The sequence below is a fragment of the Choloepus didactylus genome, chromosome 2 (genome assembly GCF_015220235.1).
Source record: "Choloepus didactylus isolate mChoDid1 chromosome 2, mChoDid1.pri, whole genome shotgun sequence".
Classification (NCBI taxonomy): domain Eukaryota; kingdom Metazoa; phylum Chordata; class Mammalia; order Pilosa; family Megalonychidae; genus Choloepus; species Choloepus didactylus.
Window position 1 is genome coordinate 204,488,196 of NC_051308.1, and position 19,427 is coordinate 204,507,622.

The 19,427-nt window shown below is 57.6% G+C and overlaps 2 protein-coding genes across 20 annotated transcripts in view; one reads left to right on the top strand and one right to left on the bottom strand.

Annotated features, from left to right (window-relative positions):
- SLC6A9 (solute carrier family 6 member 9) overlaps positions 1–15,248 on the top strand; it is a 32,142-nt gene extending 16,894 nt beyond the window's left edge. For 3 of the 10 annotated variants that reach the window (XM_037827439.1, XM_037827431.1, XM_037827440.1), the window contains 13 exons: positions 128–216; positions 923–1,079; positions 1,696–1,827; positions 2,215–2,485; positions 8,870–9,002; positions 9,227–9,361; positions 9,458–9,561; positions 9,972–10,209; positions 10,301–10,435; positions 10,547–10,646; positions 10,746–10,846; positions 13,705–13,875; positions 13,986–15,248. In XM_037827439.1, coding sequence (XP_037683367.1) covers positions 187–216; positions 923–1,079; positions 1,696–1,827; positions 2,215–2,485; positions 8,870–9,002; positions 9,227–9,361; positions 9,458–9,561; positions 9,972–10,209; positions 10,301–10,435; positions 10,547–10,646; positions 10,746–10,846; positions 13,705–13,875; positions 13,986–14,180 — 1,902 coding nt within the window. In that variant the 5' untranslated portion in view covers positions 128–186 and the 3' untranslated portion in view covers positions 14,181–15,248. The other 7 variants (XM_037827437.1, XM_037827436.1, XM_037827434.1 and 4 more) reach the window with 4 other exon arrangements.
- CCDC24 (coiled-coil domain containing 24) lies at positions 15,097–19,357 on the bottom strand. 10 transcript variants are annotated; one of them, XM_037827445.1, is made up of 10 exons: positions 18,937–19,079; positions 18,615–18,787; positions 18,218–18,393; positions 17,989–18,105; positions 17,243–17,320; positions 16,614–16,668; positions 16,059–16,128; positions 15,869–15,947; positions 15,770–15,779; positions 15,097–15,736 (listed from the first exon to the last, which is right to left on the bottom strand). In XM_037827445.1, exons 2-10 carry the CDS (start codon positions 18,738–18,740, stop codon positions 15,362–15,364), a joined length of 1,086 nt encoding a protein of 361 aa, XP_037683373.1. In that variant the 5' UTR covers positions 18,741–18,787; positions 18,937–19,079; the 3' UTR covers positions 15,097–15,361. The 10 variants fall into 10 exon arrangements, 6 of the variants coding, with proteins under 6 accessions (XP_037683373.1, XP_037683374.1, XP_037683371.1 ...); XM_037827446.1 differs by having other exon boundaries at positions 15,097–15,783; positions 17,243–17,317; XM_037827443.1 differs by having other exon boundaries at positions 15,097–15,783.
- Between the last annotated feature and the right edge of the window lie 70 nt (positions 19,358–19,427).

Below are 19,427 nucleotides of genomic sequence, written 5' to 3' on the forward strand. Positions count from 1 at the left end.
ATCCCTCCCTTGGAGTGAATCTCCTCATCAGCTCCTCCTGACCCTGGGGACCCCCACCCCCCTCTGGAGCCCACTCTCTCTCCTCCCTGTCACCCTCCCCTGGGGCCACTTCCTCTGTTTCCCCCAGCAGAGTCTGTCCTCAAAGTCTGGCGCGGTGCCTACAACTCTGGTCTCCTCCCCCAACTCATGGCCCAGCACCCTCCGGCCTTGGCTCAGGTCAGCCTCCCCAGGGCCCCCTCCCCAGCCTTGGGCAGTATAGACGGCTCCCCTGCACCCTCCCGTCCTGAGTCCCGGAATGCCCTCCCCAGGTATGGCTCAGCTGAGTCGCTCCCGCTCTCCCTTCCTCTCAGCCTCCCCCACCCTGTGCCCCCGGGCCCCCAGAACTGGGGGAGGGTCCGGCCTCCCCTCCCCCGCAGCCGCCTTCCTGGGGGCAGCGTGCTCAGCCTGGCGATGTGGTAGGTGGTGGGAGGGGGGGGGCTGTCTGGACACAGGCCCCTTTGTGCCCAGCCTGACTTGGCTGCTTGGTATGAGGCTCAGCTGCTCCCAGATCCTTACCCGGAGGGGAATGGGGAGGCTTTGGAGGGGCCAGAGCCATGACCGGGGATCTCAGCTCTAGCTCCCTCCTGGGTGTCCCATCTCTCAGCCTGGCTGCGGCTCCCCAGGTGGGGCTGGTGTACCTGGTGCTGTGAGCCAGGGGTGCTGGCTAGGGAGGCCCCGCTTGGCACACTCTGGCTGCCGCTCCTTCCCTCTTCCCTCCTCTGCCAGGGCTGCCTGCAGCTCCTGCCAGCAGAGGGGAAGCCCGGGGTGGGGGTGGGGGCTTGGAGGGTCCATGATGTCCCCACTGGGGGAGACCCAGAGGGTCAGGGTCAGGGTCAGGAGTGCAAATGACTTGCTGATGGTAGCTTCTCTCCTGTCCCCACAGAATGGTGCTGTGCCCAGCGAGGCCACCAAGAAGGACCAGAATCTCAAACGGGGCAACTGGGGCAACCAGATCGAGTTTGTACTGACGAGCGTGGGCTATGCTGTGGGCCTGGGCAATGTCTGGCGCTTTCCATACCTCTGCTATCGCAACGGGGGAGGTACCCAGTGGGCACAGGGCGGGGACTACCCATTTGGCTAGAGCCCACCCACCAGAGCCTGGGCCACCCTCTCCCTGGCACAGACCCCACTCCAGATGGAGGCTGGCCTTTGGCCCTAATCTTTGCCCCTATCCCTGACTTAGATACCCTTTGCCTAAAGCACAGACCACCCCCGGCCTGGCCGTGCCAGCCTCCTCCCTTGAGGTGAGGAGAAGTGGAGAAAAGCACCCCAACCTCCCAGGGTTCCCTGTCTTATTCTCCTTGTTTCAACAGTCCCCCACCCCAATGGTTCTGGGATATTGGGGATCCCAGTGACTTGTGCTTGTGACGTTACTTGGTTAAACCATCAAATCCCACACAAACTTGGTGGCTCCTGTCTCTGAAAGTTCAGAGAGGGGCCCGGGCTCCATGCAGAGCCAACTTCCTGTAACCTCTGTCCAGTTCAAAGACGGGCTGGAGGTTGTGTGCCTCAGACCAAGCTTCCCCTCAGGGCCTGGCTCACTCTTCCTCGGGTCCTACCCGGTAGCCAAGGTTGTTGCTGTTGGGTTCAAAGCAGGAAGCCCAGGGTGGGGTCCCCCATGACTCCTGCTGAGCCGGCCCTCTCCCTGCCTGCCAGGCGCCTTCATGTTCCCCTACTTCATCATGCTGGTTTTCTGTGGGATCCCTCTCTTCTTCATGGAGCTCTCCTTCGGCCAGTTTGCCAGCCAGGGCTGCCTGGGGGTCTGGAGGATCAGCCCTATGTTCAAAGGTGAGGCCTGGGCGGGCCCCCTGCTCACACACACACACATGCAAGCGGATGTGAGTCGCCCATCTGTGCAAACACGGCCGACCCCTGTGGAGCCCTGGCACTGACCCCAAACCCCACATCAATGGCCCTGGCCATGGACACATGCTGGGATCCGTGTTTACTTGGCCTCCACCTTCCCCTCCCACCACGGTGCACACACAAAACCCCTCTGCCTCCCAGCTCACCCTGCCCAGGCCTTGACCTGCCCCTTCTGGGGCCCTCCATCCCAGCCTGCCCCTTGGGCCCTTAGACATTGTGATTGGCGCCTCTCACAGGCTAGCTGTGCCAGGCTGCCTACCCACACCCCACCCCTGCACCCTGACGGTGCCCCTCTCCCCCCCCACCCAGGCGTGGGCTATGGCATGATGGTGGTGTCCACCTACATCGGCATCTACTACAACGTGGTCATCTGCATCGCCTTCTACTACTTCTTCTCGTCCATGACACACGTGCTGCCCTGGGCCTACTGCAATAACCACTGGAACACTCTCGACTGTGCCGGCGTGCTGGATGCCACCAACCTCACCAACGGCTCCCGGCCCGCCGCTCTGCCCAGCAACCTCTCCCACGTGCTCAACCACACCCTCCAGAGGACCAGCCCCAGTGAGGAGTACTGGAGGTGAGGCACTGAGGGACCCTCACTCTCCCCGTCAGGCAGCCCCACCTGCAGACCAGGTAGGGGGGGCTGCTGCAGCTCCAGCCCTCTGCCAGGCACAGAGGGGTAGAGGCAGGGGAAGAGATCCAAGGAGACCATGGCCTGGTTTAGGGGAAGAGGCTGACATACCAGAGAACCATAGCCAGCAGGTCCTGGCTAAGCAGAGGCTGGTCCTGAAACTGAAAGGGGCCTGCTCTGATGAGAATATCAGGTGTGGGGGGAGTTGATGGGCCCTGGCCCACTTAGAGCACTTACAGGAATTGCACTTAGACTTACTGCTGCAGGACAAAAGGAGCCATGGGGGTTTCCTGAGCCCAGGGGTGTCACGGTCTGGCTGTGCTTAAGAAAGAGCCTGGCAGCACTTGCTCAGTGGTGACAAAAAGCCCGCAGTCTTGGGCCAGCTGAAGGGAAGCTGTGCTGGAGGTGTTTTTGGAATACCTTGTCCCAACTGAGTGGGTGTGAGGGACAGCAGGATATCCTGGAGGAAGTTCCCCATGTCCTGCTGGGGAGCTGGACAGCAGCTTGTATGTAGAACCCAGGCATGGGCAGAGGGCTTTGGGGGCAGGTGGGGAGGCCTTCTTCATTCATCCCCCAACATTCATGCTGCCTGCTCTGGGCCAGGTCCTGTGTGCCCGTGGGGGTACGAACTGCCCCAAGCCCCTGCCGTGAGGAGTTCACGCTCCAGGGTGGAGACAGCTGATCAGATTAGGAGTCAGGGACCTCAGTGCAGGCATGTGCAGGGCTGGTGTGGGGACACAAAGTGGGTAGTGGTCGGTTCTAAGGGGGTGGAGGCAGGAGGAGGTGGTCAGGAAGGCTTCCCAGAGGAGGGAGAGAGAGAGGTGCCGAGGGGGTTGAGACAGATGTGAGCAGATGAGCAGAGGCCAGCAGATGGCAAACTGGAGCTGGAGGTGAGGGCAGGTGGGCCACTGAATGATAAGACAGAAGAGGTGGTGACACCATGTGGCACAGGGCTTCCAGTGCCAGGCTAAGGGTGGAAGATGCTCTCCGCTACGTGTTGGAGAGCCATTGGTGAGACGTCCCAGCCTACCGTGAAACTTGAAGTCATAGCAGGTCGATATCATCTAATTCCATTTCCAAGGGCCTAAACCCCCAAAGGTCCCAGCCTTCCAGGGCCAGCTTCTGCCCTGGCTGCAGACTTTCAAAGGTGGGTGAGATATGGTCACTGGCCTCGGGGGACTCACAGTGCAGACAAAACAGAACTGCTGCATCCCAACGGGCAAAGTCACCTCCAGGCAGACTCCATCATTCTGTCACTGGACAGATCGTTGCTTGAGTGCCTACTAGATATAGGCACTGTGTGTGTCTCCAAGCAGAGACAGAGCAGGGAAAAAAGACACACAGGCCCTGCTCTCACGGAGCTCACATGCAATGGGAGAACCAAGCAGTTAATTGCCCTCTTAGATATTATACCACACTCAAGGCATGCTGTGGAGTGGACAGTTTAACCTGGACTGGAGATGAACCTCCCTGGAATCTCCCAGAACCACAAAGCCCTGCCCATGCCCCTGGAACTTCTCCATGATCTCTTGTCCCAGGGGCTGCCTGCCAGGGATTCCCTGCCCTCTGGAGATTTTATCCAGGAATTTTATCTCCTTTGTGGAGAGGCTCGGACCAGGCTCTTGTTTGCCTGTGGATAGACCGTACCACCTGTTGGGAACCAACTCATATATCTCAGTTGGACCTTAGAGGGCAACAACCCTCAAAGAAATCTGGCCAGGCATCCCACTGAGAGGCCAGTTGAACTCTGCTCCCCGCTGGGGCTGGAACCACTTGGCTGTCCCAGCAGGACGGCTTCCTGCTGCCCCCTCCTGGAGAGCCTGGGGAATGACCCTTAAGGGCGCTGCCCAGACTGGCTTCAGCAAGGAGGGGTGCGCACCCCCATTTCTTGGGCACCTATGTGCCAGACATATTATCTCAGTAGATATTATCTTTTCAGATTTAGAGACTGTCACTCAGAGAGCCAGCAATGGCTGCCCCAGGATGGTACATGCCCGGTCCACCGGGTTGTAAGCCTGAGTTCTTTCCGCTGTGCCTGCACCTGGTGTGCGGGCTGTGAATTAAGCCAGTGATCCTCTGCAGGGGTTCTTGGTCCACACTCTGCAAAGCCCCTTTGAAAGGCCGTATGCTCTCATTTGAGCTAGACAACAACTCTGTTAGGTAGCTTGTGCCGGCATTACAAAATATTCCCATTTTACAAATGAGGAAAACATGCCAAAAGAAAAATTAAGCAACTCATCTAAAGTGAGAGAGGTCAAAGAGCAGTTTTCTGAACCATGTCTGCCTCCTCCTCACCCTTCTTGCCCGTGTTCCTCCCCCGCCCCACCCCATCCCAGTCTTGTTTCACCGTCCTCTGTGTGCCGGACTGATCCCGGCTCCCGGGTCTGAAAGTCAGGACCGTGCTGTTCTCACCTCCACAGCCCCTGTGGTGCCCAGGTCTTCACGGGGGGCAGCTCTGAAGTCATACAGACCTTACTCAAACCCCAGCTCTGCATTAGCAGCTTTGTGGCCTTGAGAGGTCACCAAATCTCTCCACATCTCAGTTGTATCATCTTGTTGGTTATGATACCAACCTCACTGGGTTGTTATAAGGTTATAATGAGACCATGCAACCTAAATCAGTAAGAACAGCAACAGGTACTCAGAAAGTACCCTGAGAGGAGCACATGCCAGGAAATAGATTAGGGGGTCCTGTTCTCAAAGGCACTTACCATCTGGGGAAATAAGACATATGCATATGGAGAGATAAAAAATAATGCAGAATAATTCCAGAGATGTCATGCGTCAGGAGCCGACTTGTAAATATGTTGGGTTCCAAAATTTCTTAGATTAATTGCTTGATCTGAAAAACACATGGTCCAAACACCCAACCAAAACCAAAACCAAAATCAAAACCAAAAAACTAAATGTGATCCCATAAAGATAAAAGTAGAGTTTATGATTTGGTTCCTAGACTAGTCTATCAGCCTATTTAGTCCTTAGTATTGTAATTCTGAAATCCTGCAATAAAAAAATATATAAAATACTATCAGTATAGCATGTATAACTAGACAAGCTGGTGCTTGTGGTAAAGCAACTCTGGGTGACAGCAGCAGAAGGATGTGCCCCCAAATAAGTGTCCCCAGTTGGGCAGGGCCTGAGCAGCCCAGTCACTTTGGCTGTGAGTGGCCTTGCCTGTTTACCCCAATGGGCCAACAAGTATTTTTTTCTATGTGTGCCATGAAGGAAAAAAGATTGGAACTCATCTCCGTGGTCCCACAGTTCCTAAACTTCCCCCATCCCTTTGTCTATCAATTCCTCTATTGACTAAGAGCTAGAGAGGGTCCAGCCCAGGTCTTGGCTCCATGACTGTTGAATGAGCCAATGCTGTGGCAGGAGTTGGGTAGGAAGAGAGAGGTTCGGACAGCGCCCTCTGCAGACCCCAGTGTGCAGTGCAGCCTGGAAGGCAGCCCGACGTGCTGCTGCAAGTCCAACATCAGGCAGGCTGCCCAAGCAAGCACCAAATCCCAGGAATGGCAACATCATCCGGGGAGGGCCCGAGCAACATCCATCACAGGGTATTAAAAAGTTGCTGTGACATATAAACCCACCTGTGGTCATATCCATCCTAGCCTTTCCCTGCTTATTACAACTAGCAGCCACCCCGCCAACTCTTTAAGACTGATGCACATAACTGGGCTTTGATTCTCATCCTCTTGCATACTCTCAGGACATCTCTGGATTGCTTCACCTTTCACTTTCTTTCTGGAGGTTTCTTTTGCCTTTTGAATGTACTCGAGACTCTCTGACATCAAATTAACTGCACACATGCTCTCCCTCACCCCACAGTGCCTTCTAGCCATCACCCTGTTCTTCATTGCAGCCAAATTTTGCCACACACACAAAATTTTCTGTTTATCTCCATTTTGTCATCTGTCACTCTTTCTTCAACCCTTTCAAATTTAGCTTCCATCTCTTCCACTCTACCAAAAGGACACTTTCTTAGGTCACCGATGGCTTCACAATTGCTGAACCCAGTGCCAATTCTCAGTCCTTATCTCATGTCACCTCTGGGCAGCACACACACAGCTGATCTTGGTTTCCATCACACCACACCCTCCTGGTTAAAAAAAAATGCTGCCATGAGGTTTGAGAGCTGATTTGAAAAAAATAAAAAAAAAAAACAATGAAAAACAGCTAAAATGATAGAGGACAGCCTATGAATTGGGAGCTCTGTTGAGGTACTGACTGTAAGAGGAGAAAGAAGGGAACCTGTATTTACTTAATTTTATCTACAAATTATCCTCAGGCTGTTGTTACTATCCCCATTTTACCGATGAGGAAACTGAGGCTCAGCAGATTGTCTCTTGCTCATGATTTCTAGCCTGGACAACAGCAACAACCAAATTGGTCTCCCTCCAGGTTCTCCCCACTCCCCTTTCACCTACCGACCTATTGACCACAATTAATTCATTCAACAGATATTTATTGAGCATCTGCTCCATGCCAGGTACTGTGCTAGGAACTGGGGGATATGGCAGTGGACAAAACATACAAAAAACCCAGCCCTCAGAGAGGACACATGACAAGCAAAACAAATAGGTGAGAAAAGAAAAAAAAAAAAAAAAAGGAAAAAAAAAAGAAAAAAACCAAATAGATGAAATACACAGTAAGATAGAAGGACATATGTGCTGTGGGGGAAAACAGCAGAGGAGTAAGGAGTTGGGGGCTGGGCCCTGGGGTGGGGGGCACTGTAATTTTAAATCTTGTAGCCAGAGAAGGTCACTCTGAGGACACTCACTTAAGTACTGAAGGAAGTGAGTAAGGAGGGAGCCATGTCGATAGGACCAGCTCCGTAATTTGTGGGGCCCATGCAAAATGAAAATGCAGGATCCCCTTTTCAAAATGTATTAAGAATTTCCGGACAGCAGCGGCCAGAGCATTAAACCAGGCGCAGGACCCGTCTAAGCCAGGGCCCTGCGTGACGCTCAGTTTGCCTGCCCGCAAAGTCAGCCCTGCATGCCGATACTTGGGGAGAGAGCATTCCAGACAGAGGGAAACGTGCAAAGGCCCTGAGGTGGGAACGTACCTGGAGCATTTAAAGAACAACAAAGAGGCCAGGGCGGCTGGAGCCGTGAGCGAGGGGGAGAGTGGCAGAAGAGGGTATCAGAGAGGTGCCAGGGCAGGGGGGGAGTGGGGGGGTGGATCACTTGGGGTCTTGTATCCCAGTGTGAGGGCTTGGCTCTTCCATGGCAAGAGATGGGGGGCCACTGCAGGGTTTGAAGCCAAGGAAAGACCGTTAGAGTGCTCTTATAAAAACATATATCTGATCTTGTCATTCCCAGACTTAAAACCATCCAGAGGCTTCCCATTGCAGTCAGGATAAAATTCAGACTTGTCAGCCTTGGCTTCATGGTTTCCTATGAGCCGGTCCCTTCCTATGCCTCCAGTCTCAGCCTTCTCTCTTCCCACTTCCCTCACCCTCCATTCCAACCTTACCGAAACCCTGACATGCCCAGGCTGGGTCGTGCTGTTTCACGACTCCCCACCCTGCTGCGTGCTGCTCCTTCAGCTGGCATGCCCTTCCCCTCCTCTTCACCCGCCTCCTCCCTGTGCCCCAGACCTTAGCTCAAGCTTCCCCCTTCAGGAATTGAGATAGCCCTCCTTGCATTGCCCACAGCTTCCTCGGCCCTCTCCCCTGAAGGCCAGGACACCACCGCATGCAGGTCTGTATGCCCAGCACAGGATCTGGCAGAGTAGGTGCTTAATCCGTGCCAGGTTGAATGAAAGAGCACAGCTGGCATGGCAGAGCACGCCATCAGAGCCACACGTAGGGGAGGGACCAGGATCAAGCCTAGGCCTGCAGGCTCCAGAGCCTCTAGTCTGGACACAGCACTCGGCTGCCTCCCTTGGTGAAGAGGACACTAGATTGGGCAAAGTGCTCACTGAGGGCTTCCTGGAAGAGATGGCACCTGATAGGATGGCTGGAAGAGAGGGCATTCCTGCAGGGAGAAATGCACAAGCAAGGAACTAGGGGCTGGCCCTGAGCAGTGTCAGGGAGACCTCCAGGCCCCAGGGGCCGAGGAGGCTGTCCAGGACCCAGGCATGGTCTCTGGGAGCCTTTGAAGATCCTGGGGGAGGCTGCAGAGCAGTCAACTTGTGTCAGGCCCCAGAGGCCGCGGCAGGCAGAGGTGGCTCCACCGGCTGGGACTCGGCCTTGCAGTGGCTCCCATCTCCCACCAGCTGGCTGCTGGGACCTCACAAGAATAAGGAGGTTCTGATAGGCTGGGCCCTGGGCCTTGGAATGTGTCCCTGGGCTGGCCCTCCACGACAGGGTCTCCCCCTCCCCAGGCTGTACGTGCTGAAGCTGTCAGACGACATCGGGAACTTTGGGGAGGTGCGACTGCCTCTCCTCGGCTGCCTCGGCGTCTCTTGGGTGGTCGTCTTCCTCTGCCTGATCCGCGGGGTCAAGTCTTCAGGGAAAGCAAGTACCCCATCCCCGACAGGCTCAGCGCCCGCCCGGAAAGATCCAGCCTGCCCTGTCGGGCTGTGGTGGGGATGGAGGATCAAGGGACATGGGAGGGGAAGAGAGGCAGGACGGCCAGTGGTGGTCTGGTCGGGGTCGGGGGGCAGGGAGATGGCGCCCGGGGCGGGGAGGGGCCCTGAGGAAGCGTGAGCCAGAGCCCAGCAGAGCCCATCTGCATCCAGGTGGTGTACTTCACGGCCACCTTCCCCTATGTGGTGCTGACCATCCTGTTTGTCCGTGGCGTGACCCTGGAAGGAGCCTTCACGGGCATCATGTACTACCTGACCCCACAGTGGGACAAGATCCTGGAGGCCAAGGTGGGGTGTGGAGGGGGGCCTGAAAGGGGCCGGGGAAAAGGCCGGGGCTGTGCCTGCCTGGGAGCCCAGCTCCTCACCCACTGGCCCTCCCTGCAGGTGTGGGGAGACGCTGCCTCCCAGATCTTCTACTCACTGGGCTGTGCCTGGGGGGGGCTCATCACCATGGCATCCTACAACAAGTTCCACAACAACTGCTACCGGTGAGGCTCCTCCTGCCGGCCCTGCCCTCTCCGCAGCCCGACCCCAGCCCCCCAAGACCCAGAGGGCTCCAGTGCAGCCTCCTGGCCCACCAGGGCCCTCCCCTTCCCACTCGGGCCTTGGGAACCTTGAGGTCTGAATCGAGCCCTTGGAGAATGGAGAGAGAAGCTGTGGCAGGAGAAAGAAGAGGGAAGGGGAAAAATGATGGCGCCCCGGGGTGGGGGTGGGGGTATGCTGTGAGGAGTCAGAGCCTCAGGCTCCTTTTTAAAAGGCCCAGAGCAGACCACAAAATGAGCTGAGGGATACCTTTGCTCCTGGAACTTTCCCTGTCTCCAAGTTTCCCCTTGGCCCGAAATGGGGAGAGGGAAGCAAGCTGGGTCTCCTCACATGCGTCTGTTCTCCTCCTTGCCAGGGACAGCGTCATCATCAGCATCACCAACTGTGCCACCAGCGTCTACGCCGGCTTCGTCATCTTCTCCATCCTTGGCTTCATGGCCAACCACCTGGGCGTGGACGTGTCCCGTGTGGCTGACCACGGCCCCGGCCTGGCCTTCGTGGCTTACCCCGAGGCCCTCACGCTGCTGCCCATCTCCCCGCTCTGGTCCCTGCTCTTCTTCTTCATGCTCATCTTGCTGGGGCTGGGCACACAGGTACGAGAGGCAGGCTGGGGGGCGGCGGCCCAGGACGGAGTGGGCATGGACCGAGGTCGGGCCCTCCTGCTGTGACCCCCGTGTCCTGCAGTTCTGCCTCCTAGAGACACTGGTCACGGCCATCGTGGATGAGGTGGGGAATGAGTGGATCCTGCAGAAGAAGACCTACGTGACCTTGGGTGTGGCAGTGGCTGGCTTCCTGCTGGGCATCCCCCTCACCAGCCAGGTAAGAACCAAGGGAAAGGCTGGGCCGGCGTTGCCAGGGTGTCAAGGGATGACAGGTGGGGGCGCCTGGGCCTTGGGCACCTCCCCAGCTCAGCAGCCTGCTGGCCCACAGGCAGGCATTTACTGGCTGCTGCTGATGGACAACTATGCGGCTAGCTTCTCCCTGGTCATCATCTCCTGCATCATGTGCATGTCCATCATGTACATCTACGGTAAGTACCTGAGCCTGGGTGAGCTCCCCCACCCCACACCCTGGCTCCTGGCCTGCCCGCCCTGTCGTGCCAGGCCCCACTGACCTCCTCTCTCTCCAGGACATCGGAATTATTTCCAGGACATCCAGATGATGCTGGGGTTCCCACCACCCCTCTTCTTCCAGATCTGCTGGCGCTTTGTCTCTCCAGCTATCATCTTCGTAAGTCCCTCGGCAGGCCCCTCCCTTCCCCAGCTTCCTCTTCGCCAAGTGTCCTTCTCTTGGGAACCAGTGGAGGGAGGCTGGAGCCTGCCCATCTGTCCGGAGCTCCCCCAGGGGGTTCCAGACAGACGGCTCTGGCTGCTGGGGGCCTGAGGGAGGTTTGGTGGTGCTGGATGAGTGTCTGGAGGCTCAAAACCACCTGGGCCTGGCCTCGGGTTAGGAGGGGAATGGAGAGGCCTGTATCTGACTGAAGCCGGGGCCAGTCCTGGAAGGGGGAAGAGTGGGCTGGCCTCAGTGGAGTGAGTCAGCCCTCCCTGCCTTGCCTTCCTGCCTCGCAGCCCCAGAGGGGCCTCAGGCATCATTATTGACAGTGGTGTCAGCCTCTGTCTGCCTCACCGGGCTCCTCAGATCCCCCAGAGAACAGGTGCTGTGGCTGTGTGGTATGAAGCAGCCCCGGGACCTGTGGAGTCAGATCGTAGGAGTCAGACGTCAGCTCGGGGTCACGGGCACCTACAAAAGCCTTCCAGGCGGTGCAGTGGGTTCACTTGGGAGGGGAGTTCCCAGTTTCCATGAATATTCAGCAGCTGGGAAACTCCCATCAGGGAGCTGAATTGGTGGAGGGAATTCCTGCCCATGAAAGGAAATCCATTCAGATGGCAACAGCTAAGATTTATTGAGCACTCACTATGGGCCAGTGACTTTCTGCACCCTATTCATGTATTAACTCATTTAATACAACTCTCCAAGATATAAATAACTGTTATCCTCATTTTACAGATGAGGAAACTGAGGCACAGAGATGTTAAGTCATTGACCCAAGGTCACACAGCTATTGAAGCAGAGCAGCCCAATTTGGAGGCTGTCCGTTGTGCCAGTGCTGTGGTAGAAACAATTCTACAGGTAGAAGAAGTGGTCCCTGGCTAAAAACAATCTGGTTTTGCTCCTTTGTGTTCTGGGGGGAGCAGGTTTGATAGTCTAATGATCATGCTACAGAGACGAAGCAGGGTCACCTCTGAGTGACAGTCGGAGGGGTCATCCAGTGACAAGGGTGCTGTCTGGAGGCATGTTCCAGCCATGCCCAAATCCTCTGAGCTGCAGGGAGCTCTGCACTGGATTTCCACTTTGGCTCATGTTTCTGAATGAAGGCCCCTGAAGGGCTGAGGCCTCCCTCACGTGGAGTGTGGGATATTCCCTGAGCCTGGCACAGGCTCCAGCTCTGGCCACTGGCCCAGGTTTGAAACAAGAGGAGTGGAAGTCTCCTCTAAGTGATGGGAGGCCAATGATGGCAGGCACCGCTGCCCGCTGCCAAGTGCCGTGCCCTGTGGGGGGACATGGCCCAGGCGCAGGCCCTGCCCTGCCCTGAGGGGAATCTCAGTCTCCACAGCTAGGAGGGAGGGTGCTCCTGGCATTCAGAGGCCTGCAGCCTTGGGGACAGACCCGGGGGTACCTGCCTCGGCAGGTCAGGAGGCAGGCAAGAAGGGGACAAGAAGGGTCTGCAGGGCAGCCTTGGTCTGGGTCTGGGGTCTGCGTGCCCAGGAAGCCAGGCTGGAGGGCCCCAGGCTTTGCAGACACGTCTGTTTCTGGGCTGTCCTATTTTCTTTAAGGGCTTTACTTTACTTCTCTGAAAAGCTCTTTTTGACAAACTCCATCCTTTTTTCAGCTCAACTAAGGGGAAAAGGGTTTGTCCACACTTAAACAGGATCCAGTTCCATTCAGATATTGTGCGTCCCAAGTTGGAGGGAGGTTTTGCCCGCTAGAGTGTGATCCCTGGGGAGGCAGGAGAGGCCTGAACTCCAAATCGCAAGTGAAGAAGGCTCAAGAGGAGGCTGCTGAGCCCTGCTGATGAGCCGTGGCATGCACACACCCAGACCCTCTGGGTGCCTGGACCCCACCCACTGGGGACCCGTGTACCACCTGCCCATCCTCTTGCTTCCTTCAGTTTTTCCTGTTGCTGTGGCCACCGTCTTTATTTCCCATCTCAGTCTCCTCTTCCCAAAGTGGCTCTGTCGTGCAGCCCCAACCTGATGCACCATTTCTAGCCTCTGTAAGCACCCCAAGCTGTCTGTCTGTCTGTCACTGTCTCCACAGTCATAGGCAGGCAGGGCCTTGTTCTATACCCTCCCCCACCCCACCCCATCTCTCACAAGTCGGTTCAAATCAACAAATGAGGCTGTGCCAGGCACTGTTCCCCACACTGCAGACCCAGAGCCGATCCAATCCCAGAACCCCCAGGTCTGTGGGAAACAGGGAACATTCCACAAAGTAACTCAAAGAGAAGCAGATGGAAAATGCTATTGAGAGACCCTTCAAAGAAGAGAAATGGAGAAAACCAGAGAGGATCTTGAAGGAGATGGCATTGGCACAGGGTTTGACAGAGGAGGTGCAGAAGAGGATTCTCCAGAATAAATGTGGGGTGTAAAATCGAGATATTGGTAATGTGGCCAGAAAAATAAGCTGATGTCAGTCATGTTGTGAGGTGAAAGTCTCAAAGGCCAGGGATTTGGCCTTACTTCACTAGGCAATAGGGAGCCATTGCAGGTCTTTGAGCAGATCTGACTGACTTCTAAAGGCAGCAGCAGCTTGATTGTTCCCTGGCCATTTTTTGACTGGGCAAAGTCAGGCCTCTCCCCTTCCACGGTACCTACCTGCCCCCATGCCCTGGACTCCTGATCACACCTTCTTCATCCACTCCATGGTGTCCAGGTGTTGACAGGTGTCCCCACCCAAGTGTCCAAAATGCCAATTTCCAGTTTATGAATCCGGAAAGGTCAGGTGGCCGGCTGACAGGAGGGGTGGCCTGCGGCCTGGGTGGGGCTCTGGGCAGGCCTCACCCCACTCCCATACCTTCCCCCCTGCAGTTCATCCTCATCTTCACAGTGATCCAGTACCAACCCATCACCTACAACCACTACCAGTATCCAGGCTGGGCCGTGGCTATCGGCTTCCTCATGGCTCTGTCCTCTGTCCTTTGCATCCCATTCTACGCCCTGTTCCAGCTCTGCCGCACAGATGGGGACACCCTCTTCCAGGTGAGGAGTAGGGGCAGGCTGGGTCGCCAGGTGAAATTGGGGGAGGCGGAGGATGGGGGTTAAGGGGTCCCTTCTGACTCACCCCCACCCCATCCCTACCTCTCATGCAGCGTTTGAAAAATGCCACCAAGCCAAGCAGAGACTGGGGCCCCGCCCTCCTGGAGCACCGGACTGGGCGCTACACCCCCACCATAGCCCCCTCCCCCGAAGACGGGTTCGAGGTCCAGCCCCTGCACCCAGACAAGGCCCAGATCCCCATGGTGGGCAGTAACGGCTCTGGCCGTCTCCAGGACTCCCGGATATGAGCACAGCTACGGTGGGGGGAGTGGCCCCACCCCCACCCCATGCTCCCACCACAGAGACTGGGGGGAGGGGCAGTGGACAGGTGTCGCCCACGTGCCCCTGCCATGGCCTGGCCAGGGCGGCTGCTGTCACTTTGGCCACCACTGCTAGTGTGGTCATTCGTGCTTGTGTCCCCAGTGTTTACAGGTCCTTCGAATGCCAAGATGGTAGCAGGCGGAGGAGGGGCCCAAAGCACTTTGGAGGGGTCTAGAGCCAAGTCCCTGGAGGCCTTCTGCCAGGCGTTCCTTGGCCTCTGTTGTCCCTGTACTCTGTCCAGAGCTGAGGGACTGAGTGGGCCCTCCGTCTGACCCCTCCTTGGGCCTCCAGCCTCCAGACCAGTGTTTTTGCCCTCAGTGCAGACCTCAGCCTCAGCCCAGGCATATCTGCATCTTCCTACCTGGGGGTGGAGTGAGGGGCGGGGGGCCTGCACAGTGTTACTTGTCAGGCTGTGCCACCTGGCCCTGTTTGTCTGTGTAATTATTTTTGTAAAATCTGTATTATCTGTGGTTGCCATTCCCTTCCCCCCAGCCTTGGGCCCAGTCTGTCTTCCAGGCCTACCTGCACCTCACCTGCCACCTCTAGGGTCTCTGCCCCTCATTCCAGCCCTGGCTGTCAGGCCCAGCCAGCAAAGGCTCATGACCTAGCAGCCTGCCCAAAGCACTTGTTTCTGGGGGGCCAGGGTGGGGGGCTGCCTAGCAGGAGGCTTGAGCCCAGAGCCCTGGAGAAGGAGACACTACGTGACACCCCTTGCTCTCCCTTCACCAGGCTAAAGGCTCAGTCTCCCCGCACTGTACTGCCCTTGTTCACATGCCGAACAGCCCCAGCCACGTGTCCCCCAGTCCCTCTCTGGAGCCAGAGCTCCTTCCCCCAATCCCTGCAGTGTCCGTCTGTCTGTTCTCTGTGCAGTGACAGACCCGGCCAAGCCACCTCTAATCCTCTGTAGCAATAACGGTGCGCCACCCATTCCTGCCCATTTGTGCACCACTAAGATTTTAAAGTCCATAGATTTTAATGAAATTTCTATTACTGTCTCTGAGCTGCTGCTGTGTTTTGTCTGGATCCCCCAGGGGGACAAGGGTCAGGGCTGGGACAGGACCTCCACCTGCCAGGCCTTTGCGGAGGCTTGGGAAAGACTCCCTGCCACTCAGCCCCAGATGCCGGGCAAGGGCCAGATAGGCAGCCTTGGGGTCATGGTGAGGGCCCACCCAATTCTAGATCTGATTCTGGCTGGGCCATGGCAGCAGAATGTGGGGTGAATTCCAGCAGAAGCAGAAGCCTGCTTCGTGAGCAGCCCCTCAGGTTGGGGCCTGGGGAGCCGCACTGGACGTTGGAGTGGAAGCTGGCCGTTCCCTGGGGTTACAGTGAAGCTGCCGTCCCCAGCGGCAGGAGGCGGCCGGGCCTCGGGGTTGGGGGCAGCACTGCGTAGGCGGCACAGGTGGGCGGCACTGGAGAGGCCCAGCCCAAACTCCAGCAGCCCCGCGGAGGCAAGGAAAGGGTCTGAGGCTTGGAATGGAGGGCCCTATCGCCTGTGTGCCCTGGGAGAGGGGCCTGCCCAAGGGCTGCTGCCTGAAGAGGAGAGAGTAGCTGTGAGGGGGCAGAGGCCCATCCTTCAGTCCACCCTGCCCAGCCGTCCACACGGGCTTCAGTTCACCTGTAGCGGAGGGAGACCCAGGAAGGCCCCAGGGGTGCCCACAGCTCCTGTTCCATGACCTTCTTTTGCTCCTTTAGTTCTGAGGGGAGAGGCATATCTGAGCCACCAGTGCCCAGCTCTTCTAGGAGTGCACAAGTGTGGTGCAGGGAGCAGGTGGCTGGGTGTTGTGGGGCCGGCTCAGGGTCCTCACCTTCCAAGGTGGGCTCTGGGGTTGCCTCGGAGGGCTGGGGAGCCTGTGTGTACTCCTCTTCCAGGCAGCGCTGCAGGCAGAGCTGGGTCAGTGCCCAGCCTTAAGACAGGGGTGGGTACACAGGCCAAGATCCCTAGGGCATGGCCCAGGACACAAGGAGGGCAGCCTTGGGGCACAAGCCCACACAGCCCCCTCATCCCAACCACCATGAGGGCAGCCCCCACTGGGGAACACCAGCCCCACTGAAAAGCCGAGCTCGAGTTCAGCGAGCTTGTGGCTGGTCGCATACATGGACTCAGCTAAGTGAAGGAGGCCAAAGACCTGGGGGGAATCCAACAGGTTAAAACAGCTGGCTCTGGACTTGGGGCTCAACCAGAATCCTGGGCTTCCAGGAGTCACACACACACACAAGTGTGCACACATGAGAAATGGACACAGGACTCACACAACTTTTCCATTGCACCCATGTCCACGAACCTCATACACCCAGGTGAGATGCATGTGTGTCTATGCTCAGCAGAAAGGCTCCGGGGTGAGGCCCAGGCTGCAACTCACCTGCAGGATGGAGATCTTCCTCTCCAAGGTGTGACACTCCTCCTCCAGGAGGCCTCTGGGATATGAGGGGGTGGGACAGCCAGAAGCAGTGCCATGGGCTGTTTCTCAGCTGAGCAGAGAAGCCTTGCCCTCCACACAGCCCCAATCTGCAGCCTCACCAGAAGCCCCCTCCAGCCCCTCCTTTCTCAGTCCCATGGCCCCCTGCTGCCTGGGTACTGCCACCATACAGCCTTCTGGCTCCCACCAGCTTCTTCCTGGGCAGGGTGTGTCCTTTCCTTGCTACCTCACAACCCTACCCCGGCAGGCTCCATCCTCCGTCTGCACAATTGTGCTGAACCTGCAACTGTTCCTGCCTCCATTCTCCTCCAGGCCACAGCCCTTCCCTTGCTTAAAACCCTTCTGTGGCTCCCCACTGTGTCAGAATAAAAACCCTAGGGCCTACTTCCTGGTACCAACCTCACCAATGGGCTCCACAGCTGCATGCAAGGTCCACCTCTTAGCCTTACACCCATGGGACTCCCCACCAAGTACGCCTCCAGCTTTCTGCTATCTCATGGTCCCAGTGCTTCAAGATCCACCGTGACTCCCATCCTCCCCATCTCCACCACTGAGGTACCCCTGGGCCTCACCGCAGGTGCCCAGCAACCCGGTCGATGTCGGACACGTTCAGTTGGTCCTTGATGTCACTGAGGTCCCTGTGCCTGCTGCTGGCAGATGAAGTCAACATCACTCTCCTCGTCTTGCGTCACCCCAGGCCTTCAGTACGCAATTGCTACTTCCCCTAGACAATGTAGTATCTTCTCTCACAAAGGCAATATAATATAGTGCAAAGAATAGGAGCTCTGGAACCTGCCACGCTTCACTGAGTGTGACCACAGGGAAATCACTTATCCTTTCTCACCTTTAGCTTCCTCGCCTGCCAAATGGGGACATCACTCACCATCCGCTTCAATATTGCTCGGAGCTCCTGTTCATTTACCTCATTTAGTCCCACAGGCTGTAAATAGCATTTGTCGCCCTCTCCCCTCAGTCTCCCTCACTCTCGTCCAGTCCTCCATCCTTCTTTCCCCCCACCCATGTTTGTATATAGTGCCCCCTCTTCCTGCACAACTCTTCTGCCTGGAAAACTGCTACTTTTGCTCCAAGATCATCATCAAACCAGCCACTTTCTCCAGGAAGCCCTGCCTGTCCCTAGGCTGGGCAGGTGTCTCCTCTGGGATTCTGCAGCCCTCAAGTGCTGACTCCTACACCACAGGTGGCTGTCAAAGTGCCCAGTCCCAGACTGGGCACCCCTTCTTGGAAACAAGAACCCACCAGTTGGCTGAGGCCCTCTGCCATGCCAGGGTAGATCCCTCCTCTCCTACCACCACTTTACCTTTGTTCACCTGCTCTCATCCGGAATATCTCCTGCTCTGGCAAATCACTCCTGGACTTCCCCAAGGCAAAGCGCAGGACCCTGTGGCTATATTTGGCCCAAGCCTGGGCCTGGTCCCTGCAGAGGGTGCACATGAAGCAGGCTGAGGAGCCCCTTCTAGAAAACCACAGGGAAAGGTGTTCCATCTGATGTCCGGGAAGGGGCCACGCCCGAGGTCTAAGGCTCCTACCTGCCCTCACAGATGGCCTTATGGCGCAGTGCTTGGAGCAGCTGCCGGAGTTCCTGGCGTATGAGGTCCCTTAGGGGGGGTGATGGTGCCAGAAGGGAACAGGGGTCAGAGGTGGGGCAGGAGTCAGCGGCTTGGGAGGATCGAGCCTCTCGGAGCAGTGTCTGCAGCAACATCACCTGCAAGGAGAGCTGGGACACCTTGCAACTGGGGAGTGAGGGAGGTGGGGTGTGTGTGTGTGGGGGGCGGGGTAGGTGAATGTCAATGGGCAGAGGGCAAAGGCGGGCAGTGAGATCCGACGTCTGGGGAGTACCGGTGCAGGACTCGGGACCCAGAAGAGATAGGTAAGTTATCCGGGCCGAGGGCAGATCTGAGGTGTGGCCCACCTTCCCAGTCCCACCTCCGCCCGCAGCTCCAGGCTCAGGTCCACCGCCGCCTCCCCCAAGATCATCTTCACTTCGGACCGCTCCGGGAGTGGCACGTGCTCCTCCACCAGCTCCCACAGCGACCGGGAATCCCCAGGCATGGCCCACGCGCACTGCCGCCCTCCGACGCGTGGCCCCAGCCTCAGACCTGTGGGCCAGCAGGTCAGAGCGCGGGCCTACTGGGAGACCGCGGGTCGCCCAGGGCTAGGGCCCCGCCTCTCCCTGACCTCACAGACCACGCCGACTCCTGCCAAGCCCCACCCTCGCTCTACCGCCAGACCCCGAGGCTGGGATTACCGGATCCAGATCCCCCGGTCTCCGGCGCTGTCTCTTCTCTGGTCTCGCTTCCGCCAGACCTTCTGGGGCCACGGTTCCCGATCACGGCCTCCGGGAGCTGGGCAGTGGGAACCGGGACTCCAGCCCCACCCCTTCAGCGCGTCCGTCACCGGGGAAACCGTGACGCGCCCCCAGGCCCCGCCCATTCCAGGTCAGGAGGGCGGTGCCAGCTCGCGGAGAGTCGGCACCCACCGCGGGTGCGGCGGTAGGAGGGAGCCCGAACCATCCAGAGCCCCGAACCCAAGCATCTCAGGCTCTCTCGGGGCGCAAGGGGCTTCCTAGGGAACGGGCCGCGTTGCGGCCGGGAGACCAGAGAAAAACTTCCTCGCCTCCACTGGCCCGGAGGCAGCGGCAGGGGAAATCTTTCCGCTATGAGGCGGGGTTTCGGACACCAGGGACGTCGGAGCCAGGCTAAGATGGGAAGGCTCCCTCCCCGAAAACACAGCCCAGGA